Source organism: Trichophyton verrucosum (genome assembly GCF_000151505.1).
Source record: "Trichophyton verrucosum HKI 0517 chromosome Unknown contig00655_1.f1.exp, whole genome shotgun sequence".
Taxonomy (NCBI): domain Eukaryota; kingdom Fungi; phylum Ascomycota; class Eurotiomycetes; order Onygenales; family Arthrodermataceae; genus Trichophyton; species Trichophyton verrucosum.
Window position 1 is genome coordinate 8,009 of NW_003315298.1, and position 26,868 is coordinate 34,876.

The 26,868-nt window shown below is 48.1% G+C and overlaps 8 protein-coding genes across 8 annotated transcripts; 3 read left to right on the forward strand and 5 right to left on the reverse strand.

Moving 5' to 3' along the window:
* Positions 1–2,791: 2,791 nt before the first annotated feature.
* TRV_05930 (cytokinesis regulator (Byr4), putative) lies at positions 2,792–5,769 on the reverse strand (the record flags this gene model as incomplete). Its single annotated transcript, XM_003019916.1, has 2 exons — positions 2,792–3,366; positions 3,426–5,769. 2 exons carry the CDS (start codon positions 5,767–5,769, stop codon positions 2,792–2,794), a joined length of 2,919 nt encoding a protein of 972 aa, XP_003019962.1.
* A 1,167-nt stretch (positions 5,770–6,936) lies between these two features.
* On the forward strand, positions 6,937–8,317 carry TRV_05931 (uncharacterized protein; the record flags this gene model as incomplete). The annotated part of the gene is made up of 4 exons (XM_003019917.1): positions 6,937–7,078; positions 7,162–7,382; positions 7,478–7,754; positions 7,827–8,317. The coding sequence occupies 4 exons, from the start codon at positions 6,937–6,939 to the stop codon at positions 8,315–8,317; spliced, it is 1,131 nt and encodes a 376-aa protein (XP_003019963.1).
* A 517-nt stretch (positions 8,318–8,834) lies between these two features.
* Positions 8,835–10,823, reverse strand: TRV_05932 (uncharacterized protein; the record flags this gene model as incomplete). Its single annotated transcript, XM_003019918.1, has 2 exons — positions 8,835–8,925; positions 9,016–10,823. 2 exons carry the CDS (start codon positions 10,821–10,823, stop codon positions 8,835–8,837), a joined length of 1,899 nt encoding a protein of 632 aa, XP_003019964.1.
* Positions 10,824–12,269: 1,446 nt separating this feature from the next.
* Positions 12,270–13,985, reverse strand: TRV_05933 (uncharacterized protein; the record flags this gene model as incomplete). The annotated part of the gene is made up of 3 exons (XM_003019919.1): positions 12,270–13,541; positions 13,611–13,674; positions 13,810–13,985. The coding sequence occupies 3 exons, from the start codon at positions 13,983–13,985 to the stop codon at positions 12,270–12,272; spliced, it is 1,512 nt and encodes a 503-aa protein (XP_003019965.1).
* Positions 13,986–15,549: 1,564 nt separating this feature from the next.
* On the forward strand, positions 15,550–18,636 carry TRV_05934 (uncharacterized protein; the record flags this gene model as incomplete). Its single annotated transcript, XM_003019920.1, has 6 exons — positions 15,550–15,859; positions 15,911–16,551; positions 16,601–16,982; positions 17,105–17,230; positions 17,276–17,365; positions 17,420–18,636. The coding sequence occupies 6 exons, from the start codon at positions 15,550–15,552 to the stop codon at positions 18,634–18,636; spliced, it is 2,766 nt and encodes a 921-aa protein (XP_003019966.1).
* Positions 18,637–19,906: 1,270 nt separating this feature from the next.
* Positions 19,907–22,168, forward strand: TRV_05935 (uncharacterized protein; the record flags this gene model as incomplete). The annotated part of the gene is made up of 3 exons (XM_003019921.1): positions 19,907–21,022; positions 21,078–21,704; positions 21,755–22,168. The coding sequence occupies 3 exons, from the start codon at positions 19,907–19,909 to the stop codon at positions 22,166–22,168; spliced, it is 2,157 nt and encodes a 718-aa protein (XP_003019967.1).
* Positions 22,169–23,511: 1,343 nt separating this feature from the next.
* On the reverse strand, positions 23,512–24,140 carry TRV_05936 (uncharacterized protein; the record flags this gene model as incomplete). The annotated part of the gene is made up of 2 exons (XM_003019922.1): positions 23,512–23,857; positions 23,917–24,140. The coding sequence occupies 2 exons, from the start codon at positions 24,138–24,140 to the stop codon at positions 23,512–23,514; spliced, it is 570 nt and encodes a 189-aa protein (XP_003019968.1).
* Positions 24,141–24,940: 800 nt separating this feature from the next.
* Positions 24,941–26,550, reverse strand: TRV_05937 (uncharacterized protein; the record flags this gene model as incomplete). Its single annotated transcript, XM_003019923.1, has 2 exons — positions 24,941–25,790; positions 25,853–26,550. 2 exons carry the CDS (start codon positions 26,548–26,550, stop codon positions 24,941–24,943), a joined length of 1,548 nt encoding a protein of 515 aa, XP_003019969.1.
* Positions 26,551–26,868: the final 318 nt, after the last annotated feature.

Below are 26,868 nucleotides of genomic sequence, written 5' to 3' on the forward strand. Positions count from 1 at the left end.
TAGCTAACTAGTCAATGGTTTGCCCTAGGAGTGACGGCGTCGTTTGTCACAATATCAACAAGTAACTATGCAATCAGAACGCGAGAAATCACAGGGAGAGATACACAGCATAGCTGACCAACAAAATCGCCGCTGGTCTCGTCACGGCGCCCGCTTGCATTCTCCGGGGAGAGCAACAGAGGCATCAGTGCGCCTAGCTGTGCATATTCTGAGACTGATTAGGTATCCGGCACTGTCTATCTGCCGGGTTGTGTGGACAGATCAACTTTTTGCGGGATTTCAAGGGAGTGGCAGAGGGATGCATGTCATTGAGATAAACCTCGTGTACTGCTGCAGCCGCTCAGACAGGATAGAAACCAAGGGAATAGCTAAATTCCCACGAATAGGGTCCAGTGAAAGTCAAACAAAGTTTCCCAGGAAATTCGACTGGCTGAGAATCCATGGGAGATGCCGGAGTGGAGGAGGTACCAGCGGGAAGAATACTTAGTTATGTTTGGCCAGAGCTGTCCCTTTCACCCTGGCCTCGCTCTGCCCTACTTTCACATTCAATAGTCAATCAGTGTCCAGACTAGTCAACACGGAACAGCGTTCCCCGCTGAATCATCGAGGATGGACAGCAGCAGAGAAGCAAAGAGGTAACTAGGGGCGCGGAGTATATGGTGGTCATTTAACAATATATCTCCGTCTGCTGACGAACGGGTTGCCATCCCGCCAGCCACCCTCCCTTGACAAACGGATCGAGGGAGAGAGAGGGGGGGCAAACAAGGGGCGGGGACGACGGGAAGTGCCCTTACCTGCAGTGCTAGCGCTTGCCCACACCTGTGGTTCCTGCGCATGTAAGGTGCTCTCGTATATACGAACTCAAGGCTCCCGATTCATGATTGAATAATTTGCCAGTACGTGGAATCACCAATACATCCTGATGCAGGTGGCTAAGCAGAGGGCTTCTCGACGCTTGAATCCGTCTGAACCAGAAGACTGGGCGGCAAGCCAAGGAGAGTAAAATGATGATTTCGCAGTTGGGAAACACGGCTGTGAACGATGCAAGACCAAGTCATAGGTGCAGATCCTGCCCCCCCCCGGGGGGGGGGGGGGGGGGAGGGCTTGACTTATTTCCCCCCTCCAGGAAGCACAGCGGTGCGCAGGCGAGCTTCCATTTGAAAGAAGACATTCGTATTGTTGTGTGGTTAACTTGGCATGATCGCAACTGTATATAACGGCAAGATGGGATGTAGTTACGTGTACTTGTTCCATGAGTCTGGGGTTCCAGGAAGGGCTAAGGCCAATGGATATGCGTTACCGAGTACTCCAAACAGTATCTCCTTGGGTAATGACCCATCTAGACGCACACCCCGAGTCCAAGGATGAAAGAGAAGCGCTTCCAGGGCTCAGAGTCGGGATCGTCGTTATTCTGATCCATGAACGTTGGCTGCATATCCAGCAGCGCCTCTTATGTCAGAAATCATGGCCACGGTCAACAACTGCAACCACGACCACGGCCATGGCCCTGGCCATCAACTACCACAAGCTTATATAGACCTATGGCATGACGTCAGTAGATTCATTAACGTCATTAACCGGGAAGCTCATGTATGAATAGGCTTACAGATCACCTTCGACTGCTGGACGTACCGCATATATACGAGATGTATAAAACATGTAGTTGCGTGGTCGTGGTGAAAGATGTTGGTGATATCTTGCAGCATCGAGGCTACAAAGCAACCGCGGAAAAGTAGGAAACCTGGAGATCCGTGGAACTAGGCGGACAAGGTAGCTACGAAATATATAAGTAATAGTAGCCGGAATCTACCTCATCCGTGTATATATCGCGGCGCTCGCTGGTTCTTAACTCCCTTCCCCCGTTCCCGACGCTTCGAAGGATGGAGTTGGGCTTTAGGGACAAGCGGCAGCATGTGCATAGTCGACGCAAGCCCATACGCGTGCGATATAGGCTAGGAAGGTCTAAACGATGGTCATTTGTTCGAGCAACTGAAATAGCCGGGCTATTATTCAGTGCAAGCCAATTCAGTCCAGGTGCCTTGTACCCTCTTGTCCGCAGCTGGGCAGTTGTCCTATATGGATCACTCCAACGAGCGAAATATAATAGCCAAAAGCACAACAGAGGCACAAAAAACCAAATTGAGTGTTAATATATGACTGCAAATAACCTCCGCCTTCTTAACATCTCTGTTAAGGAGCTGCTAATACCCGGCCGAGTAATAAACTTCGCTTGCATGGGTAGGTTATCGCTTTGTAGCGCACAGCCGACCAAGAATAAGAACTCATAAAATGCTATCATTAATTAAACTCCTACTAATTAATATATGTCGTCAAGTCATTAACGGGGGTTAACACGACGGAGATGAACGGATAATAATCCCCTTCTATCTTGCCCGTATATAACCCCCACCCAAATGGAGATGTTCGTGATAAATCGTCATAAAAATAAAACAGAAAACCAGTGAAAAGATTCAACAGACAAGCAAACAACAGACCAAAAAACCAAAAAGGTTGGAAACCAAAGCCGCATCCACCCCCGACCCGAAGTTGGCTGGTCTGTATCGCAGCCATGCGCCGGATAACATGTTGCAACAAAATGCATATGTATACCTGAAAATGAGAGGTATAGTAGGATGGAGAAACAACACAACATAAAACGTCGCTTCGCAATTCTATCGTGGGTATTGGGTAATGTGAAGCATCGAAGCAGCCTTCACTTCCAAAATATAACATGATATAGGATAAAAGGGTATGTGAATAGAGCAGGATATAACAGATTGGGCAAGTCATTTCATCCAACTTTACCCTTGCAGACTAGGTTACGAATGGCCCAGCGCCATTCATCCCCCAGGTTGGCTCGGTCTTCATTTATCCACTTGCCAACTTTTCGCCTCCATTTTTCTTCCTCAGCACGCTGTCGCCTGATAAATTCAGGCCCAACATCAAACTCTTCTGTGATCGCCCACTCGTCTGATGACTCACCTCCGCTTTTGTCATCCAGGTTGGCGGCGTCTGCCTCGACACAACTGGGGGAGGATGGGGCACTGGAGACAGCTGTAATTGACTTTCGTGGATGATCCTCGAGATCATCGAGACCAGCAAAGACGTCTTCCTCTTCGTCAACAGAAAGGGAAGGCCCAGATTTGCTGCTTGGTCGGGAGTTCGGAGCTTTAAGCCAGCACATTCGTTGGGGATCAAATACCATTCCACCAACCATCTGGGACCCTGAAATTCCTCCAACATTGGAGATCAGAGCAGGGGACGGTTTCAAAGGCGCAGGCGTAGACGGCGTCTCAAATGCGGCCGTGGCATTCTCATTGCCTTCCCATTTGTAGAGTGCAGGGTTATATTGCATACCTTTGACATCTGTAAAATTGCGTCAGTAACTGAAGGGCAAGAAATCTAATGTGTATTGGAAAACTAACTTTTAGCATCGTGGACCCCATTGCCCATTGGCTTGATGAGATGGGGCCGGCTGAGGGAATGTTTATGACCGTGACGGCTCCGCGGGAGAGAAGGGCTCGCCAGAGACCGAGTGGCAGGCTGGGTTTTCCAGTTGAGGTTCACAGAAGTGAGTTGATGCAGGTTGCTACCCATTGAGGTTATGCGTTGCTCACGTGCATTCCTGGATGCATTTGTGTCTCGTGCAAATCGAGGTGTTGAGTCTTGCACTGGTGGACTTGTGGGCCCTGTAGATGGGACCGGGGTATCTGTCCTTGGTGCAATTATGTGTGACTGGCTTAACTTGCTTCGTAGAGAACGGGGAGCACCTCGTTTGATGGGGGCTTTCATGAATCTGCTTTCTAGAGATGCAGAAGTTGGAAGGTCATCAAAAATGTCTAATTCCGTACCGTCACCAAAGTTCTTCCGACGGGTGGGTTTTGTGATAGTTTGCTTTGCGGCAGCAGAAATAGTATCTCCAGAATAGCTAATAGGGCGACCAGAGCTGTCGTACCGTGTCCGCTTTGAAGACCTGGATGTTGACCTTGGGTTCATAAGCATATCCCCCGAACTTTCTGAATCGGTTCGACGGAAATGTCTACTAGATTTAACACTGACATGGTGAGATTGGCTAGGAGATACACCTGCAGGGAGAAAGGGAACCTGAGGTCGGCGTTGGGAAAGGAGACGAGACTCGGTTGCGTGACGCTCAACTGGTGTTTTGGGGCGGGATGTGGGCGCTGGTTTACTATAGCTTGCCTGCCTAGATGGTGAAATTTGTGTTTGGGAAGCGGTACTCCCTGATGATGGGCGCATGACGGGAGCTGAACGTTTGGATTTGAGTAGTTGAGTGTTGGTATTCGCAAGGTCACTTCGCAAAACCTCTTTGGGGGGCCTGGCCGCAACTACTCGTCGACTTGGTGGTGAAAGGCTCGACGCTAAGGAGTTCGATAAGGGGATATTCGTTAATGATGAATGGGTTGCATGCCCACTTAAGCGGGAGTGAGGACGCCTTGGTGTTTGGGAAACAGGGGCACCACTTTCGGAAACAGGTTCTAGGTAGGTAGAATGTGGCCTTTCATGGGCAGAGAGTCGGGGTATTCGAGTCCCAGTGGCAGGAGCCTTGTTGGTAAACGTAATGCTTGTTGCTCCTCGCCGAGGGGGAGTTGATGGTGGTTCAATTCTTCGTTTGGCATTCCGGTTAAGGGTTAGCTTCCCAGCATCAAAGGCGTCGCCATCCCCTATTTCAATGCCGGAAAAGAAATCATCGTTTGTTGGTTCCGCATGTTTAGGGCCTTTATTGCTGGGAGTGACTTGTTGTTCGGTAGGTGTCTCTGGAATGCTAGGGGGTGGTGACTGTAGCTTAGCCCGTTTCTGAAGTGATTTTTCAAGGTCCAGGGGGCCATCGGGAAGGATTAGACCATCAATACCATCGTCTTCACTTTCGATAGTCAGGCAGCTGGACATGCTCGGGCTGAGTGCTCCAACAGAAGAGCTGCGATTGGAGCGACCGTCTCTTCGGGTGCCTCCGAAACGGACGCCAATACTACCTTCTGCCCATTCAGTGTCAAAATCGTCGGCTAGGAAATCGGAAGTTAGGGGCATGTCTCGACGCTGGGACAGGCGTAGGGGTGTACCATCCTCCGGCAAGACTAGCTCAGATTCAAAATCGTCATCCTTTTCTCGCGAATCTAGCCGCGAGGGTGGGCCTGTAGCCTGGTTAGAACGAGTTTTGGTAATTTTGATGGTGGAAACGTCGCCAAACAACATGTCCTCCTCTGTGTCACGAAATTTGACAAGGTCATGAAGAACAAATGGATGGGTATCTATCTGTTTGTCAAAGCTGGGAGCAGGTAAAGAGTCCAAATGAAGTAGTGAGTCGGGCGCTGTAGTTTCGTGATATAATTTGACCTTGGGCTTGGCTTCGAAAGCAGAAAGGTCAAGATCCTCTAGCCAGTCGTCTCCCACAATGGCTCGCTGTTTCCGGCCACCCAGCCTCTTTATTGACCCTCCGAGTAAGGCAGAAGTTGGTATGTCGGACGGAATGGGTATCCCAGCGTTTTTTGCTGACACGATTGCGTCCTGGTTAGGCGAATCATCGCTCGGATTGAGCAATAACTGCCAGCTTTCATCGTCACCCAGGTTGGAATCACGGTCTGACCTCCAAGAACGGCGAGACGAGATCGAGTCACGGTGGCCTGACGGGCGAACGGAAGACCCTGTGACCGACGTGGTAGCAGAGACTGTGCGTAACTGAATGCCATCACCACAGTGTAAGTCCTCATCATCATCCCAACATTCGACCTCTGTTTCTTTCGGTTTGTGCATGATTAAAGCGTCCATACTGGACTCCATGACCACCGAATTTTCCGGTAAGATGTTGGAGGCTTCATGAAGAACTCGCGAAGAGTTTCCCGAGAAAGGAGCTCCCTCTCGTTCAATTGTGGCTTCTGGAAAATATTATTATATATGTCGGAAAGCGTAAATGACGGGAGAGGTGGATGTAGAGTTATGGGTCGAGGAGTATCGTGGTTGCGTTCGCAAAAGGGCGCGGCAAGGAAGAGGAAAAAGAAGAAGAAAAAGAAGGAAACAAGGTCCACACGCGATCGTTGTCCCCCAGGTTTGAGCAGTGGCGAAAGCGTCGACGATTATTGAGTGAAAGGGGGAGGGGCCCCTTAGAACGAGCGAAAGGAGTTGAAATATCAGGGGCTGGAGGGTAGGGTGTCTCAGACAAGATTGCGGTCGTGTCTGATACAGACCTTGGGCGAGAAGGAGAGGAAGAAGGGAGGTTGGGGGCCCAGAAGGCGCCTAAGCTGGTTCTGGACAGCTAAGCGATGCGGCTAAGAAGGCCGCGCTTTTGCGACGCGCTCAGCTGACTCAGCCGCCGACAACAGACGACAGCAACACTTGGCTCCAGGGGAGCTCAGCGGCGGCGCTGGAGCTTGCAGTAGCGGTTAATCCTTGAGCTGGGGAGTCGATGGGAAGGCCGAATCACAGGGAAGATGCTAAATACGTAGCACAGCTCACTGGCTGATTTTTCCTTGGGCAGGGTTGGGCAGGGGTTGGTGCTGGCCAGCGATTAAAAGTGTCAGCGTTGTCTGCAGGCAATTGGACGACTTGGGTGTCCCTGCGAGGCTCTCACCGAATGTATGCTGGCCTGTACCCAAATAACACCCAATATATGCACTCTAGACCTACCGCCTGCTCTCCTGGCGCGTCTGTGGCTTCGTTCTGGCTTCTCCCTGGCTTCTGTCGAGCTTTCTCATCGCCTCGTTCTTTCTCAGGCGTTGTCGGCGGGCCGCGGGTGATATCAGTCATGTGACCGTCCTTATCGCAACTCTAGGCAGCAGCTACAACGACTTTATAAACAAACGACTTCATCTGACACCTTTATTCTTCTCTTAAGTTTGGAGTTAGCAACCCCAATTTCCCTTGGTTTATTGATCGGGTAGCTTGTGTTGCACTGCGTTTGGTGATTTTCGCAGTCCGTTAGCCATGTCTCAGGATAGTATCCTTCGTATTCCTCGAAGTGATAGTTCTGGCGACTATGCTTTGATCAAGGTATCAAAGTCTGGAGCTTCTGACCTGGACTTGCAGCTTGTTGGGACCGAGGGAGAGACCCCATATGTTGGATCCCGTGTGTTTTGTTCCCCCTTTTCTTTGGCATGGTAAATTGCTTTTACATTGCGGCAACGTTGTCTCACAGAATATGAATCTTAGTGACCTCGAGTGGAATCAAGAAACTACGAGCGAAAAACTACCGGGGTGATGACGATGAGTGGGTTGGAATCCTCTCCTATTCCTTTGATCGGATACCGGAATCCAGTGCAAACGCAGAATGGATCTCCGGGCTAGAAGTCCTGGCGGCAGTACAAGGCGATGGCGATGAGGAAAACAAGGAACTACATATCACCTTGAGAAAACGGATTGACTCAATCACGGTATGCCCTGATAAACGGCTTATCTGACTCCTACGCCTGATACTAACAACAGGTCGGTGTGTTAGCAAAAACTAGGAACTGTGGTCTTGAAACAGGACGATGAGCAAGCAATTGAACTGTATGAATGGACCGGAATGGCCGTATCCAAGGCGAAGGCATTAGAACAGCAAGTTTCTAACCTGCAGTCAAAATATCGCGAAGCTGAAGACACAATTAATAAGTTGAAAGCTCAGTTGGAAGATTTCATTGAAACCAAGAACCGACATGACGAACAATTAATCGGGAAGTTCGTTAGTCTTCTAAATGAGAGAAAATCCAAGATTAGAAGCCAACAGCGTCTACTGACAAAAGCCAAAGAGAATCCAGACACAGGTTGGTTTACAATACCTGTTATGTTACTTGTGCGGGTATTCAAACGCTAACGAGATGTAACTGTGCAACTAGCACAAGAAGCGGCAACAACGGAAGCACCAGAGAAGGCAACCGGCAAATCGGCCACGAGTAGACGATCCAAACGAAAAGCAGACGAACCTCCGCCCGAAGAATCGGAAAGTGATGACGGCTTTGATGCAATGGATATAGACAAGAAAGATGCTACTGCTACCCTAGACGAGGGCAGTACCACAGATGAAAGGCAGGACACACCAGAACCTCTTGAGGATGAGACGGCATCGGAAATAGATGATGAGGTACCTCCTCGTCCTCCCGCCCCAAAGAAGGGAGGAAGGGCGGAATCAATTCCCAGGACGGCGAAAGCTGCTGTCGCTCAGGATGTTAAGCGGACGCGGAACGCGCCTGAACTGTCCTCAAATCTCGAAATTTCAGAGCCGCCCCCTCCGCGAGAATTGCCGTTCAGTAAGAAACGAGCTGCTCAAAAACCAGTTATTGAAAGCACTGAAGGTGGTGCAACCGATTCAGAGGACGATGAACTCTAACGTCGTTCGTTTTGGTATTTACCTTACACCTTGCCTGAGAGAAGGCTGGATCTCAAACATGGAACATATATGATTAATGAATTGATGGAGTAAATAGTAGTTGTTTCGTCTTACTTTTCCTCTTGTACAGGGTTATTTCTAAATTAATCAGTCCAACTTGTATAGAAAAAAACAAGCCCCTTCCGTATCGGCTACCCTAGCCCATTCCCTCCCCTTTGCCACACAAAACAATAGCCACTTTTCTATCCACATCGATAAGCACAAAAGATGGTAAGGTAGGACATATGTGTGGGTGATGCTACAGGTCACAAAGACGGGATAAAAAAAGGATAGAACGATATAAAAAGGAAGTAGAATATGTATATAGACATAAAAAGAAATTCGGGGACAAAGGAGAATGAAACGCCTAGAACCGCAAGAAAGTACATGGAATCAGGTTGTTTTGGCATGGCACGGGAATATTTGGAGGGGACAGACAGGTGAAGAGGGAGACAGGGACAGGTAGATAGGCCTTAGATTAGCCCTGGACAGCTTGGGCTGTGGCCGAGCTCTCGCCAGGAGCCATGAAATTGGTTTCTGGGTTTCCGGTTTCTTTCGCAGCAGAACATCTAGCCATAGTTGTCGAACTGGGAAGCGGGTAAGTTAGTGGTATATTACGAAGACACCATAAGAAATGGGAAGATCGGCTAATGACATACCTTCTGGAAATAACATCTGTGAAGTAGAAGTTTTCAATTGGCTTCTTAAGGGGAGTACCAGTTACTTTGCTACCTCGGTTCTGGTCTACCAATTGGATCTTGCTCAATGAGCCTAGAGAGGATGGTTCAACGATATCGTATCTTCGAAGGGCTGGGCTGATTTCTTCCATACGGTCTCGAAGCATTTCAACATCATCATATGGCAATGGAGCACCGAGGAACTCGCTGACTGCCCGGATGATCTTCCAATCTTCTCTAGCGGCCCCAGCAAGAGAGGTGGCGGCACGGGTCATTTGGACGCGGCCTTCAGTGTTAACATAAGTCCCGCTTTTTTCAGTGTAGGCGGCACCTGGCAGTACAACATCCGCGAGCTGTGCTCCACGATCACCATGGTGGCCCTGGTAGACGACAAAGGCACCCTTGGGGATATCGGCTTCGCTGATCTCGTCAGCTCCGAGTAGCCATACCATCTTGGGAGTGGTATTGGCCACTTCGACGGATGGGGTGGTGAAGCCAACTTCGTAAGCTCCGCCTCGAGATGCAACACGCTGTAAAACATTGTATCCTTGCCATTCTGGAGTAATGAATGTAGCGGCATTCTTATCAATGAAAGATCCAATTGTTTCGAATATAGCCTTGGCATCAGGGTGTTCTGCTACCGCACTTCCAACAATTATCATGGGTCTCTTTGCTGCGGCGAGTTTCTTTCCGAATGCTCCAGCAAGGGTAGTCTTCAAGGCAGCAGCATCAGTTCCGAGGTGTTCAAATTCAAAGGTGCTCTCAAAGGACTCGCCGACTAGGCCGATTTCGAGGTCAGAACGGAGGAATTGTTTGCGAATGCGAGCATTGAGAACGGCGGCTTCATGGCGAGGGTTTGTTCCGACCAGGAGCATGGTATCAGCTTCTTCAATTCCGAAGATCTTGGAGTTGAAGAGGTAGTTAGATCTAACATCGACTCCGTGGGCGATTGGCTGGCTGCCACCGGCTTGGTCAAGCGCAAGATTTTCGGATCCAAGCTTGTTGGCGAGATCCTTCATGGCCACGAGAGATTCAGTCTCAATTAAGTGACCAGCAACAGCTTTGAATTCGTTGCCCTTGGGGGCTAGAGCCTTGTGCGCATTCCCAATTTCAGTCAGGGCTTGTTCCCAGGTTGCAGGAACAAACTTGTTATCCCGGCGGATGAGAGGAGTCGTGAGTCTCTGGGTCTTGAGACCATCGCATGCGAATCTAGTCTTGTCGTTAATCCATTCCTCATTAACGTCATCATTTAGCCTGGGCTGAACACGCATAACTTCCATTCCCCGCGTATCAATTGTGATATTGGAACCAAGGGCATCGAGAACGTCAATACTCTCAGTATGCTTAAGCTCCCAAGGTCTAGCGCGGAAGGCATATGGCTTGGAAGTCAACGCACCGACTGGACATAGATCGATAACGTTGGCAGACAATTCAGAGTCCAAGTTCTTCTCAAGATAGGTCCCGATCTGCATGTCGTTTCCACGTCCAGTAGTTCCCAATTCGGGCGCACCAGCCACGTCATTGGCGAAACGAACGCATCGTGTGCAGTGGATACATCTGTTCATGGAAGTTTTGATCAAAGGACCAATATTTTTATCCTCTACAGCACGCTTTCCTCCAACTTCGTGGAATCTTCCTCGGTCAGCACCATATCTCATTGATTGGTCCTGGAGGTCACATTCTCCTCCCTGGTCACAAATGGGACAATCGAGTGGGTGGTTTGCGAGTAAGAATTCCATAACGCCTTCTCTGGCCTTGTGTACTAGAGGGGAGTTCGTCTTGACCACCATTCCGGGCTGAACGGGCCACGCACATGAAGCGACTGGCTTGGGGGCTCTTTCGACTTCAACAAGACACATTCGGCCTAAACAGATAACTGTAAGCTAAGGAAAATTCATGAGGTATCAGAGAATTAGATCAGCGTACAATTTCCTGCAATCAATAGTTTCCTTTTCGGGAGATGTTTCAGCGGCGTTCCTTTTCTCGGTAATGCCTGGGTTAAATATAACTTACTCATGGTAACAATATCTATAACGATAAATTAGCAATTTAGGTACAATAGCGGCATTATTGATATAACGTACCTAGGGACTGTAGAGCCAGCCTTCTCACAGGCCTGGATGAGCGCCGAACCAGCTGAATGGTCTAGTCAGTATGTCGTTGGGAATAACCGTGGGGGTAAGCGCAATACCTTCTATCGATACCTTCTTGCCATCTAAAAGCATCAATAATGAGTTAGCAGAGTATCCAGTAATTCAACGATATAAGCTACCGACCAATTGTGACTTCGACCTCCGCCTGCCTAGCACCCGTCGTGCTGAATGGACGGGAGCAATTGAGGGCCGTCCATCTCCTCGATCGTGCGGCGACACGGAACAATTGTGGCCGCATAGCTGGCAAGATAGAGAAAGAGACAGCCTAATCAGAAACAGGACACCGATATGAAGGGAGGGTCGAGGACCGTGAAGGCTTGCGTGACGGAGCGACTGCTACGAGCGATGCAATGAAGACTTCGACGTCCGTCTTGCTTCGACTTTATTTGTTGCTTCTTTTGCTTCGTCTCTGGCTTCATTCAAATCCTCTGCATCTAATTGGCTGAAGTCGGCGGAGCGGAATAACATGCATCCGCCCTAGGCTCCGCGACACATAAATTGAAAACTGCACCTATTCTCGCTTTCATTTCTTCTTTTTCCCTCTTTTTTCCTCCAACTCATTTTAAACGGACATAGATTATTGTAGGTGGAGGGTATGCTCTCTCAGGAGATGCTGCCAGCCCTTCCTCCTCTACAGTGTGATCCGAGAGCAGATCCTGCACCGTAGCTGGAGCTCCCTAGGGTTACTTGTTAACCTTGTTATGGAACAGTTCCTTACCGACGGATGCTACACAGATCAAGTAACAAACTAGACAGAGATGATTCAAAATATAGACAAATATGATGTTATTCATTTATTTTTCACTCACAAAAAACGGAGTTGTAAGGTATATAAATTCTATCCAATCCTCCGAATTACCAAAAACGGCAGAGAAGCCATTGGGTTTCGCCGCCTGCAGGACGCCGTATCGTGCAATTAAACAAGCAATAAAGTATTAACAAGAATGAATAAAAGGGGGAAAAAGCGTATGCCCCGAATCCCTTCTAAACTCCACGAACCCTTCGGAGGAAGAGAAAGAAAAACAATGAGACGAGAAAAGGAAAAAAAAAAAAAAAAAACATGATAGGTAGCATGAGCATATATTATTTCTGGGGCGTGGAGGATGCATCACCAGGTTGCCATGTAGACTCTTGCTTAGTCCCTGGTGGTAGCCATGGGCGAGCTATGCTATTCCTCCTCGAAACACCGTTAGTTTTGTCATCTTCCTTTTTGCCATTGACGTCCATAGGATGGATACCCAAGCCACCCACTGAGGGGGGAGGGAAGGTATATCCGTTGGAGTTCCAGACTTTGGCTGGGCCGTTGGAAGCAGTGTTGAGAGGCAGGATGGTATTATTCTTGTGGAAGTGGTCCGCATTGGCCCGTCGATCTGCTGCATCGTCCTGCTTGTTCCTGTCATACAGATATAGGCCGAGGAAAGTGAGGGCAATACCGAAGGCCTGTATGGGCGTCGTGGCGTTGCCGAACCAGACAATGGCAACAACGACGACGAAAACTCGTTTGATTAATGAAGCAACTGAATATGACACTGGTGAGATCATGGAGAGTAGGACAAATGCCATGATGTTCTGTGCAAAATGGAAAACACCGTTGAAGATAAATTCCAGCATCAATGGGCCGTGATCAAGGGCGCCTTTCTTGTTTGATAGGCTGATAGAGCCAGAGGATAGGAAGTCGATCATGAGCGGATAGCCTTCGGATAGGAACCAAATCGGTAGGGTCAAGATGAACGCGAGACCAGAACAATAACATAAAAGGTTGAGTTTATCTAGCTTTGTGTCTCCTGGTGATTGGCCATCTGCCTCCGCTCGCGCAGCTTCATTAAAAAGTTTCTTTGAGAAGATATTCTGTGCAACGAAAACAAGAGCTGCTGCAAGGGCACAGATAATCCCAAAGAGGTTTGTTGAGAACCCAGCTGAACAGGCAAGCATGACTCCCAAGGTAAGAGGGATGAGAGAGAGGTACGTAGCTCTAGCATATCGAATGCGGAAAAAGATACGATATGCGAGGACTGTGAAAAGCGGAGAGAGCCCCTTGATTGTATGAACGAGTGATACGGGTATTTGCGAGGTCGACATAGAGCTGAGTATGTGGCCCAGTAATTGGAATCCAGCCAGTGGTAGCGCTGTTGAGATGATGGCGTATGAGGGATAACGGATCTTGTTTTTGAGGACGGGAACAGCAGTTTTTAGCATTGGAAAGACGGACGCGAGGTATGCAAGAAACAGACACCATGTTGATACAAATGCAAATTGAACAATCGTAAGCGTTATAGGTTTTGGAAGTGCCATGAGGATAGATTTCGAGGAAGTATTTGTGAGCGCTGATGTCATGTACCAGACCAAGCAAAGACCCTGGAAACCAATCAATTAGCAATGGAGCGTCATCATACCTGCCTCACAAGCTCTTCAGGCCACACTCACAATAAGTTTATAAGAAATTGGTGCCTTTAACGATTCTGCCAGCTCCTGGGCATTGACGCTGACGCTAGTTCCCCGAGTCCTGAATGACCCCAGAGCCTCACTGATACTCTTCCGGGGACGATGCGAACGCTCGAAAGGCTGTGGGCCCCGTGAGTAGGCCCTGCTCTTCCGTGGCTGCCATAATGATTCCCCCGCGTACTTGATCGTGGATGGCAAGAAAACGCTCTCTCCCTTCTGTTCAATCAGTGCGTCGTCATCGCCCAGAGTAGGGAATTTCTCGGTCGTAGAGGTGTCGGCGGTCATTTGAGGTGGCCAGGAGGGTGGCAGACCTGAGGACTTCTGCTGCCGTGTATCGACAAGCGTTGTAACGCTCATTATCAGCTTGGTCGATTTAGTGCTGCGCTGTGGTTGGACATATCACCACTTGTTCGCTGCTTGCTCTGCTTGAAAAAAGTTATGGGATGAGAGGAATGCGTGTACAAGGCAGACCAAGCGGCACCCTTGATTGGCCGGGACAACACGTGTTTTTGCAGGCTCACGGGCGAGCGGATGAGTCAGCAGATATCGATAAATATAAGGATGGATGCAAGGTACTCCGTATGGAGTACGGAGTAAAGATAATGCAAAAGATCTGATGCAAGAAGAACATTATAAAAAGATCTGGATGGGGGTATAGACACCTGACAGATGCGGAGAAAGATGGATACGAGAATATACAGAGATAAACCCAGACATGTCTCAAGTTGCTCTAACAAGCCTCCGTCGGAATGGATTTACTAGGCTATCACGTGAACACTCATATGATAAGATACTTGTTATCTAGCTGGGGAGCGCGGGCCCAGCCCACCGAGGTTCTCCTGTTCATGTCATTGACATCTACCGCCGACTACTTGGTGTGGCTACGTCCTACTTTTCACCCTGCTGCCCATGGGTACTTTGATAGCCGCCCTTGCTATTTATAGCCGCCGCCATGAGGGTAATTACATAAGCAGCGGCTAACTTTCACGTGACGTGCGGATTTCCAACCCAAAACCAAGTTTTGAGCCTCCATTGGATCTTGTTCTTGGGGCAAAAAAACCACCCGAGGTCGTAACACTTCATCCCCTCCACCCCATACCGCCACTAGTGACTATGTTTGGTTTACCAAAACTAACTTCATGCGGGAAGTCTCGCCAGACAAAGCCTGTCATTCTCGCTTTCTCACTCGTCCGGCCACCCGAAGAATGTTCTCCATGGGAGCGAAGAATGACCTCTGTCTTGTTCAACCTGACAGGGGACCAATGATAGCTCCTTGGACATGAGATATGCAGCCATGAAATAGTCTTCTACTAAGACGGCTGGCGGAGTGTCGGTGAGCCCCGCAAGGAAAGCATCACCAAGTTAACTAGGAAACAATTTGGGAAGTGGTGTTATACCCCATAGTAATGTCGGCTCCTACGCCACCAGCCTGGAACGCAAGACTACCAAAATTTGATACTGTGTACAGTACCACCGAATTATGACTGGGCTATCCTACGGATTCTCCCTGCCTGAGGAACTGGCCTGAAAGTTCAGGAGTTGGGATCTCATACGGCGATCGCTACAGCTTGGTTGACTTTTCAGTGAAGGGTCTGGTCATCCAACAGAAGCTGACGACTTTTCCTATCTGGATTCTTGACGTTGAACGAAGCTATTTCGGCCAAAAAGGCTAACCTTCGGCTTTGTCTGCGAATCCTCCAGTGCTTCATCCAGCTGACCTCCCAACCTCGCAGTCATAATGAGGGGAAGTACTTCGAGCCAAGGCGAATCGAGGCTTGAACTGTTGTCCGGTTCAAAATATTGTCACAAAAGACTTGACGAAATTCCCAATATTTTGACCACGCAGTGATACCTGGCGTCATTTAGCCAGCCCAAGTCGAAATTATCAAAAAGCAGACGATACTAACTTACGGGGTTAAAAATGCATATAATGCCATCGTTTGTCCTCTGGACATTCCACCTGTGCTCTCAGTGGTTCCAAGGTCTTACTGATCTGTTACCTCACATTCCAGATACTGAACCAGTCAACCATTTGGTCAGTCAGACTGGATTATTGCATCCGGGAGGTATGAAGTACTCTAAGGTAGCCCCTTGGGTCTGCATCCCACTGTTGACATGCCGCGGTGTCGGTGCAACGAACTCAGCGGACGGTGGCTCCGATCTACAGCTTAATGAGAGTCCGTTTTCTAAGAGCTGGCAGGTTCTTGGACCGTTTGAAATAGGAACGAGGGGTACGTAATTTAGCTCTGTGCCTAAGCATTATCACTAACATTGTTTCTTAGAATCATCTTGGGGTGCTGACCCACTGGAAGCATATGGTGGCTTCCAAACGCTGCAATATGACCCAAAGGCCAGCTTTGACAGCTCTCTGGCACTTAACGGTCTTGCAAATTGGTCAATAGCTTCGACGCATGTCAATTCAACTGCTGACCCTCCCGAGACTATACTCGATATCAATTTATCCCCGGATAACTTGACATCTCTTCAAGAAGTCTACGGCTGGGATGCAAAGCAGTACCAAGCCTGGGCACGTGGAACATTGACTGTTTCTAAATCCAACTCCGTGGTCGCTTTGTATACGGATAGGATCTGGGAATATCGAATTGACAACAAATCATACTTCGGTGGGGACTTTTTTGGTTTTCGCAGAGCACCACTTCTTCTGGATTTGTCCCCTGGAACTCACACTGTTGACCTCCGTGTGGTCCGCGATGTCAGAGCTCTTGGAGCCGTTGGCGAACCGTTTATCAATGTTACGCTCATTGCACAGGAGTTGTCTAAAACACTAATTGTGGACGAAAAGAGTATTCTTGTTGCGGATGTTGTTGAAAATCGTTTGATTAGCCCATATGCTTCCGTTACTCTCCATAATACTATTGGAAATCCTGTTGATGTGGTTGGCATCAAGGAAGATAGCACCCAGGTTAGGATCATCCATGCTATACTCTTATCACACAACTAACCACTTATAGGCCGCCAGGTTTTCTTTGAAAATGTTAAACAATCATGTGAAACTTGAGGGAGCACAATCTCGCGCAATTGGCTTTACAGTTGAGGCGAACGATAAAACCAATGTTCCAGCGTCGGTGTCTTTATACTTCGAGTATACGACCCCTGGTAGCTCCAGCGTTCAGAGGACGCAACCAATGACCATCACTTTTACAAGGAGAAAGCTGCCAGAAGTTCAACAAAATACTTTCGTGCTGCCAGGAGGAGTAGTCTCTTATGCCACTATGCGGCCTCCTACATCCTTAGAATGCAATAAAAACAAAAGCGCAAAACTTCCAGTTTTGCTAGGTCTTCATGGAGCAGGACAGGCTGCAAGTGATGAGATAATTCGCACTATGCTTGATGGTGTGTCTGACATATGTGCATGGACCTTATTTCCCAGTGGTGTGACACCTTGGAGCGGAGATGATTGGCGTAGGTTTCGATCCCTCGGTGGTTAAGATTCATGGCTAACAGGTTACCTTCAGATACTTGGGGATTTGCCGACTTACAGCACTCAGTCCGAGCACTTAATGACTACATTAAATACAGTGGTTGGACAGGAGTCGGGGTTATCGACAGTGATTGGGTTATAGCCGGACACTCAAATGGCGGTAAGTATAGACTGCTATTTTTGTTTAATATTGGAATCTAACTAGAAACAGGCCAGGGAACATGGTATACCATCTCACATTACCCCGATAAAATAATTGCTGCAGCACCTGTTGCAGGTTATACCTCGATAGAAAGTATGTATCCTCCCCATTTCATATTGCTCCATGACTAATCGTACATTTCAATAGACTATGTCCCATACTCCATGTGGCATAACACAGACTCATTGCTGGCATCTACATTTTATCGGGCGCGCCAGGACTTTAAACATGAGATTCTAGTTGATAACTTTGCTGGAATTCCGGTCTACCAACAGCATGGTGCCTCTGACGATAATGTGGTTGTGTACCATTCTCGGCTGATGCATAGGTTGTTGCAAGAGAGCGGTTCACCCTCGAAGTATCATGAAGTGCCAGGTAAAAACCACTGGTACACCGGAATTATGACTTCCGACTTCCTTAAGGATTTCTATCGTACATATGTTCAGCGCCCAAATGCCACTGACCTTCTTCCTCAAAGATTTTCGGTCACTCTCCCACCTGCAGGTCATATGGGTACCAGAGGCGGTATATATGTTGATCAATCACATACCCCTGACCGAGTTGGCTCTATCGAGGTTGAGCGAAGTATGACCAATGACGGAGTCTGGAAGTTAAAGACACGAAATATCCGCCGTTTCCACCTCGAGACCAGTGCAATCAGATCACATGTTCCACTGTATATCCAGATAGATGGCTCTAGATTTACAGTCACTCCTAGCAACTCTACGACAACATGGTACACACAAGATGCCGCTGGGAAGTGGACATCGGGTGGTGACTCCTGGCGTACTATTTCACAGAGATATGGCAGACAGGCTGGTGTGAATGCTTTCCTCCGCACAGAAGCGCCGTTTACTGTGACCGCTGCAGCTCAGGAAACTCGAGATCTCGCCCTGCAAACCTGCCGAAATTTATTCCAGTACTTGTCAGCCGATTGCATCATTTCGTATGCTGTGCCCACTGCCGACTCCACGACTGCTACTAGCTTGGCAGGTAACAACGTCACCATCTTGCTCGGTGCTCAGCCAAATGGATACACAGCGGGCGACTCTGCTATATCAATATCAGCACGATCGCTGGATATCAAGACTTCCCAGGGAACAACAAGTTATCCCTTTGAGTCGGGTCTCGGTGCTATCTTCATACGCCCCTTGGTAAATGAACGTTTAGAGCTAGTTATTTGGGGATCCGACATGGCCGGCCTTCAACAGGCTGCTCGTTTGGTGCCTGTCCTCACAGGAGTCGGCCAGCCTGACTTCGTGGTTGTCAACAAGGGGACCCCATTGAAGGGACAAGGCTCTCTCTATGCTGCTGGCTTCTTCGATTCTGAGTGGAAAGTCTCTGCGGCCTCTTATGTCTCTTGAGCTTGAGTAGATAGGCCTGCTGTCTATGTGGCAGACAAACCAAGTACAATGTAGGGCTCCTAACATATACAATAGACAGCCCTTAAACAATGATATAGCGATATATGTGCCTCTCGTCCACCCAATGCAGACTCTGCTATGCCCCCTGCTCCACTGATACCCTTATACCATTATACCTCTCTATAACCCTTGTAGTTATATCTGTTTGCGTACTATATCCATGCTCTCCATAGCCCTAGGGGCTTGCCGGCGCCGCGTGGTTAGACCAGCGACTAAGCAGCAAGCTGACTTTGCCTTTATTTCCTTCTGCCACCGCCCTTCCCCTTTTGGCCTCCCACAACTTCAACTTCAACTTCTCGGCTGCTACAAAAACCAACAACGTCAACATCAACGTCAACGTCAACGTCGCGCTCTCTTCAACCTCAACCTCGCCTTCTGCTGCTCGCCAGTCGGACTTTCTCGTTCTCTTTGTTATTTTTGTTCCATGTATCTTGATCTCAACTCATACTTTCTCTTTTAGTCGGCTCTTTCTGTTTTATCTTCTTCTCCAGATCTTCCTCTGTCTTCCTCTTCGTTTTTTTTTTTTTTTTTTCTTTTCTTTCTCAACCTGAACTTCTTCCATCTACTTCACAGCATACTTGTTTGGTTTCTCTTCATCTACTGTGCCTCTACAGCTTCATTCGATTCTCTGCTGCGTTGATTACAGTCTCTCACACGCGTTGACGTGTCAGTTTTCTGCGATATCAGAGCCTGGTGGGTGGCTTTTTCTCGGTTCTTTGCATATTATCCTGCCCCTCCCAACGCATCCGAGCTGCTGGACTTGGATCACTTCCTTGTGGATCTCATTCTATCTACTGATTTCTTTACTTATTACCCTTACTTGTCTGAAAAGCGTGTTGAAGTGGTCATTATCATGTCTTACAAAGTCATAATCTCTTCTAACGCGTCTCAAAAGCCATCTACTCAGTGCAAAGCTCACGTTGACCCTACAGGTATTCCATCACACGGGCGTCTAGGCTCGGTAGGTATCTCCTAATTGGCACCTTTGTTGTGTATAGACTCAGGCCATCGACATAGGAGGCAATTTCTAACTTGGCAATAGGGAACGATGAATTTGAGCTCGATTACCACTGGAACCAACCCCCTTGTCTCGTCTAAACTGGGGAACATTCAAAACACGCCTCCGGTCGGGGATGATAAGGTGAATGAATAATGGCTTATAACGTACACACTGCATGGTTTCAAAACTTGTAGCTAACTTTCTTAGAAAATGAAGGCTGATCAACCTGGATCTTCCGTTCCCCAGTCTGTCATGGACCAAATTCTTGCAAAGCTGTCTCCAAAAGACGGCAAATCAGGTGGTTCGGCTGGTGACCCGGCCACCAAACCTATGGATACCCAGCCGCGTTTGGCAAGACAGCCATCTGGGGAAAATCGCCCTTCTCATGTAAACCATACGGAGTTAACTCCTACAATTGAAGGCCACATCCCGCTTGCCCCTACTACCCAGCCAAACTTGACCATTTGGCAAAATACTGTGAACACCGGAAAAGTGATGGACACTCAGGAGATGTTTCGCTTACAGCAAGAATTGGAAGCTGCGAATTCTCGTATTGCTCTACAAGAGCAAGAGCTTGCTCAGACCCGTGTTATCAAACAAACTCTGGATCAAGCTATGGGACCTCCGTCTGAAGTTGACTTTGGCGGCCGTGAGATTACTGAGCAGACAATTAGCAGCCTGCAGAACGCCTTCAATGCGTCCACCCGCCAGTTCAATCAACGTCAAGAACAATGGGCTATGCAAGATGACGCTCACTCTGACATCTCAGAGGCTGTCTCTGCAGGAGGCTATAATAGAGCTCGTGGCATATGGAACGCTCAATCACAACCACCAGTGAATAACTTTGGAAATTCTGACAAGATCAGCCGTGACTTCATGTTGCATGAATCGAGTATTAGCAGTGATACCGCCCGCAGTTGGGGAACTCGCCCTAGTCAGCCGGGATATAACTCCAATACTGGATTTTCTATTAACCAACGTATGTTTCCGGGACATGCAGGCCCACCGTATGGGTTTGATAACCACTATTCGACAGAACCAGCCCCTCACATTCAGGGACATGGTGGCCGACGAGCCACTCAAGTTAGTCGTGGATCCTCGTGCTTCCCTCCGCAGACCTCGCCATGGGGTACGTTTTCCCCATCCTTGACCTCTGCTAGTTCTATCCCTCGGCCAGCTAGCCAGCAACAGGCTGCAAATTTTCAGCCACAGACTACCTATCCTGCTGTAAACACGTATCAGCCCCGCCCAATTGGCACGCCACTATCCCCAATGGCAGCTGAGTTTAATGCATACCCAGCTACCCCTGGATCCTGGGCACCTTCTGTAAGCACTGAAAATACCGTACGAGCTTCAACTTTAGAGCTGACTTTGCTTTTAGGCCGCCTCCGGAGCCGCTTCCACTTATGTTTCTTCACTTGAACCATTGAACTATCGTCGTCTTCTAGATAAAAGTGTTTCATGCGATTGGAAGTACATCGTGGACAAGATTGTTTGCAACAACGATCAACAGGCGTCCATTTTCCTCCAGCAAAAGCTCAAGGTTGGCACATCCGAACAGAAGTATGAAATTATTGAGGCAATTGCCAATCAAGCATACCCATTAATGATCAATCGATTTGGCAACTTCCTTGTTCAACGTTGCTTTGAGCACGGTACCCCCGAACAAGTTATTTCTATTGCTAATGCTATTCGTGGCAATACATTGAGTCTAAGCATGGACCCCTTCGGTTGCCATGTTATTCAGAAAGCATTCGATTGTGTCCCAGAAGAGCACAAAGCAGTTATGGTGCATGAGCTACTTCGCCGTATTCCTGAGACCGTGATTCATAGATACGCCTGTCATGTGTGGCAGAAACTTTTTGAACTTCGTTGGAGCGGTGAACCGCCACAGATTATGACTAAAGTTAACGAAGCACTTAGGGGAATGTGGCACGAAGTTGCCTTGGGGGAGACCGGGAGCCTCGTTGTCCAAAATATTTTTGAAAATTGTGTCGAGGATGAGAAGGTACGACGGTAAAACTCGAATATCTCTGTGCTATGCTAATCGTTTCAAAGCGTCAAGCAATCGAGGAAGTTCTTGCAAAAATCGACCTACTTGCACATGGTCAATTTGGCAATTGGTGCATTCAACACATCTGTGAACATGGTGCCCCGCCCGACAAGAGCCGTGCGATTGAGCACATTCTGGTTTGGGCCACCGATTACAGCATGGACCAGTTTGCCTCCAAAGTTGTAGAGAAATGTTTGAAGATTGGTGGAACCGAGTTCCTTGATAGATACCTCACCAGAGTCTGCACTGGTCGTCCAGACCGTCCCCGTATGCCTCTGATTGATAGTACGTCCGATCTTAGACAGCTCTTCATCTTCAATTTCTGTACTAACCAGTGGGCCAGTTGCCGGAGATCAGTACGGAAACTACTTGATTCAATGGATCCTTCTCAATGCCTGGGAATCAACACCGTGAGCTAGTTGCAGGTCATATTCGGTTGGTGTATTCACAACCCTTCATCTATTGATTTTCACTAACATAGGCGCATTAGCAAACATATGGTCTCCCTCCGAGGTTCCAAGTTTGGGTCGCGTGTGGCCATGCTTTGCTGCAACCCTAACCATGTTACTCGCCCCGGGCCAGGTGCAGGTATTCAGATTAGTCGCTTTAATTCTCCTTCTGAAGACCGCGGCCCTAGCTCTATGAATGGTGCTAGGTACAACCGCAGCTCTCAGTGGAGCAGCAACTATCCTCCTTTCCGTTAAATCAGATTTCCATACATTTGCTAATAGCATACTGCATGACACAAACTTTCAGTGCTCGGCTATAGCGAATAACGAAAGTGATACTCATATCGGAGTCTAATTTACAGCTATCTTCCTTCTTTCTAGGATTCTCGGGTGCGAGGATGTCGTACTTGGTTCAAAGCCCAAACTCCTCGTATTTGCACGTTGGTTTGTTGAAGGTTCCTTGACAAACATCCGATCTGATTCCTCTTCTTTTCTTTTTTTATCCATCTCTGCTTTTCTTGCCTTTTCCAACTGCTTCTCCCCCCTGTCTGGGTCTACCTTACTTCCTTATTTCATTCTCTTAAATTGTCATATTTGCTGTGAAGATGAACTTATCCAAATAGGCATGGGTAGCTACCTGGTGCTTTGGTTTACCCCAACGGTTCAGTTTCCAACATGTTGTATTCGGCGGAATTACAGGGTGCTATTTCTATCTGTTTCACAGACACGCTCTCTTATCGTCATGGAGCCTCCCCTCCCTTACCTTTTTTTCGCCATTTATCTTTTCTATTTTTGCTGGGAGCCTGCCCAAGAAAAAACTTCCATGGGATTGCGGGTTTGTGGAGGTCAAGGAGTTATTTGGTCATTGATACGCTATGTTTGTATTCGATATCTTCATGTATGATAGCCTTGAGAGCACCTAGTTGCCAAAATTCCAAAGGGGACGTTTTATTATCATTGGTATTAGGGATACTGAAACCGCCGTCTATACATATTGTAATAAATAATGCTCGTATATAGGATAGACCTTTATATCCGCTAAACCCCCAAAATGCGTTCGTCAGTTAGCAGTTACTATGTGCTTTAACACCTAGGCTGTGGCCGAGAGGACAATCATAACACTACACGTCATGTATTCCTTCTCTCATAATAGTGACCCATCGGCAGCTGTATCCAGGACTCTAGGATCTGTCTGGTCTAGTGGGGGCCTAAGCACCACTACCATCCTTAAGGGCGTGGTCAGTCGATATCCCATCTTCATTATGATTCACATCTTTCTTCTTCCCACCCTCTTTCTGGTTACATTCTTGATTTTACTCTCCTCCATCCTTTTCCCACGGCTTCCTCCTCCGCTGAGCCGTACTAGCAGTCTCCTGACCGGTCAACACAGTATCGGGTATCTGCTGGATTCCCGGTATTGGCTGCCCTGTGGTTATAAGCTCCACAATCCGAGCAAACGATGACGGGTATACAGGCTGTCCCTCCTCCGACTTACTCTCCTCTGGCACTGTAGATACAGAGACTGACCCCGACCGCGCTGCTTCATTACCAACGTTGTTATCTGACGTTGAAGGAAGGGGTCTATTTTCGTTTCGTGACTGTGGTTGAAGCCAATGCTGATATGAAGTGTGATCAATTGGAGGCTGGATTGCATATTTCCTAGTATAGTTAGTATATGTCAGTATAATCCATTCTCTGCTCAGTTTTGTGAGACGTACTTTGAGAAGTAGAAGCATTTCGCTTTGGTAACAAGCTCGTCAGTTCTATTGACTTGTTCGTCTGTTGCGGGAGTTCCTGGCTGGCCAAGGATAACTGCTAAGCCAAGCTTGAACTCTGGATCCTCGGTAAAAGAGTAAGAAGAGAGCCTTTGATATATATCTGTAGAGTCTGACGTTGAACTCGTCGGAGCTGGATCTGCAGATGCTATCGCGGGGGAAGCCATCGCAGAGTGAGTAAGCTTTATATAATGCGTAGGCTCGGATATCAACTTATACAGGTGTTTAAAAAGTTTGTTGATGTTGTTACCGCCCTGCAAATGATATGTGTTTTCTCCTTCGAGGGCTGAGTTAGATACTGAATGTTGAATCTAGTGAATTAGTTATTGATTGAACAGGAGATGTAAAGAAATGACGTTTGAATAAAGGACCGAGGCACGGATAGCTGTATGATATATTACAGTAATACCTATTACGAATATTTTACCGGGAGCGGATAATTTAGCGCCGTTACTAGGTTTCAATGGCCAAACCTTCTTTTCTGGGAACTGCCTAGCCAGGGAAGGTGCAGGGATGGAAAATCAACGATTAAACGGAGTAGAAAGAACGCAATGGTAAGGGAAACCTAGAAGAATCATCGATGGTAGAGAAAATGGCGGACTTTAGCTGCAAGGTACCCTGTATGATAATACGGACGAGCTTTGGCGAGTCATGTACAAACTTATAAGATACGGAGCATATAAGAGATACAGAGCTGAAGTTGACTCTGTACAACAAAAAAAACATGCGGTTTGATATATTCAAATCACTACTGGCTAAATTAGAAGTTGGTATTGATATGCCGTTGGATAGGTGCAAAAAGCCAACCAAACCAAAAACGCCAATAACATTCCTTTTGAATGAGTTTGCTTTTGTAGAGCAAGATGCTTATTTCGAAAATGATGGCAGGGGCAAAGTATAATACACAGGTCAATCAGGTCGTTGCGTCGATGATAGGAGTGAATAGTGAAATGCACAAAGTGTCTGTTCAACCGGTATTCATTGCATCACCATTGTCGGCAGGTTGAGAGTTTTGTGAGTGCCCGTTTGTATGAGGCTGGGGTTTTGCTGCTGGGTTAGAGCTAGAGTCCACATCCAGGGGTTTACCGCTCTGACAGCCGGGGCAGTTATGGACAACTTCGTGAGCAAAGACGTCGCAGTCAATGCAGAAGTGGTGATGGCAAACTGTACATTCATACCTGCTGCTGACGGACATACCCTTGATGGACCTATCTCGCATGTCCCATTTATCCCGTGGAGGCACAGCAGGGAAAGGATTGCCACAAGCAAAGCAACTGACACTTCTTGAGGCCCTTTTCCACGGAACCTCAACCCAATTTATCAATGGGAAAAGATGGTGGTATGATCGCGCCAAGTGGGTGGAGAGGATGAGCGTGAGGTTGCATGTTGGGCATTCGGCGGGTAAAGAACACACTTTACTGCCACACCGCGAACACATATAGCCGCCTCTAACGGGTTTGGAGTGGCATGCACAAAGTGAAGGGAAGGGCTCTACTGTGCGTGAAGGGAAACCCATCATGAGCAAGGAGTTAGAGGAGTAGCGTTGCGAGTACGTTACCGGTGGAGTGGTGACGTCTAGCAGGAGGTCCCATAGATGCTTCTCATCTATAGCCACGCCGTAACTGGAGTCATTGCCATCGTTTGTTTTGGCACATATTTCACGGCATATGGCTACGTCGGCGGCTAGACCAATTATGCCTACCCGTACCTTGTCTGCCACCAAAGAAGTGATCGTTTGGTGAATATCACCCGGATCCGATGAGAGGAGGGCCCCAAGGATAATAATAACTTCTCGGGTACCGTGGGATGGGGTGTGGCTTGTTTGAATGTTAGCTTTCGTATGTTATCAATGGTTAAAGAAAAAAGTAGTAGCACGCACTATAGAGATCCTCGGGCCATCTCGAGAGCGTTTTGCAAACTTGGTAGGCCCTTTGGGTCTTCTGCCCGCAAGGCGTGGAGAGCCAACATATGTTCGGTTGGGTTACCGCTCATTTCGCTGATCTGCACGGCTATACCATCCTTCATGCCCATGATGCCCAGCTGCGAAATGGGATTCTGCTCGAAGAACTCTTGCACGAACTTCTGCGCGTATCTGAGAGTGAGAAGGTATCTGGTCGGACGCAGGTCCTTCTCCGCCATGGCAAAGGAGAGGTCGAGGACAAGTATCATATGCCGTATTATACCTCGCTGTAGCGGTGTAGTATCCTTGAGCAACCTGCAAATTATCAACATCTTCTCTTTCGTCCTAAGCAGCCGATGTTTCCCCAGCGTAGAGAAGGAAAAAACACACCTCTTCCTCTTGTCGGCTTCAAGAAGGCCATCGACAGTGGCAGTGATGGTCCCATCCGCACCTTCTACCAGTGTCTCCCACGTCCTTGCTACCTCCCACTCCGCGCCTCCATGTTGCTTCCTTTTCTTCTTCTTTCTGCTCTTGCCGCCCCGGTCTCGATCCCTCCGTCGACTGCTGGCCGTCCGAGAGTCGACGATGTCATCTTCATCTTCGTCTTCTTCCTCGAGGTTTTCGTCCAGGTCGTCTACCGACGCTGCGTCGCTGTACTCCTCATCCGAGCGTGCCATCTGAGAAGCCCTCTCTTGGGGGATGACTGTTTCGAGACGCTGCCGCGCTAGAGATCAAGTCTTCTCGCGTGAAGTCGATCTCCTTCTGGCGCCTTGGCTGCAGCAAGTCGCGGCTGCAGGGTTAGGCGAAATTATTATTTATTTTTTTTTATCCTGAACTTCGTATCTTCAAGTTTGGGAACGGCGGACTTTTTTTATATAACCACCCAGTCGCTCGTTTTTCTTCTCTCTTTCTTCTTATTCTTGTCTTACTATATCAATTATATTAGCATAACTATATAATTACGGGGAATAGATACACATAGCCAACGGCCAACG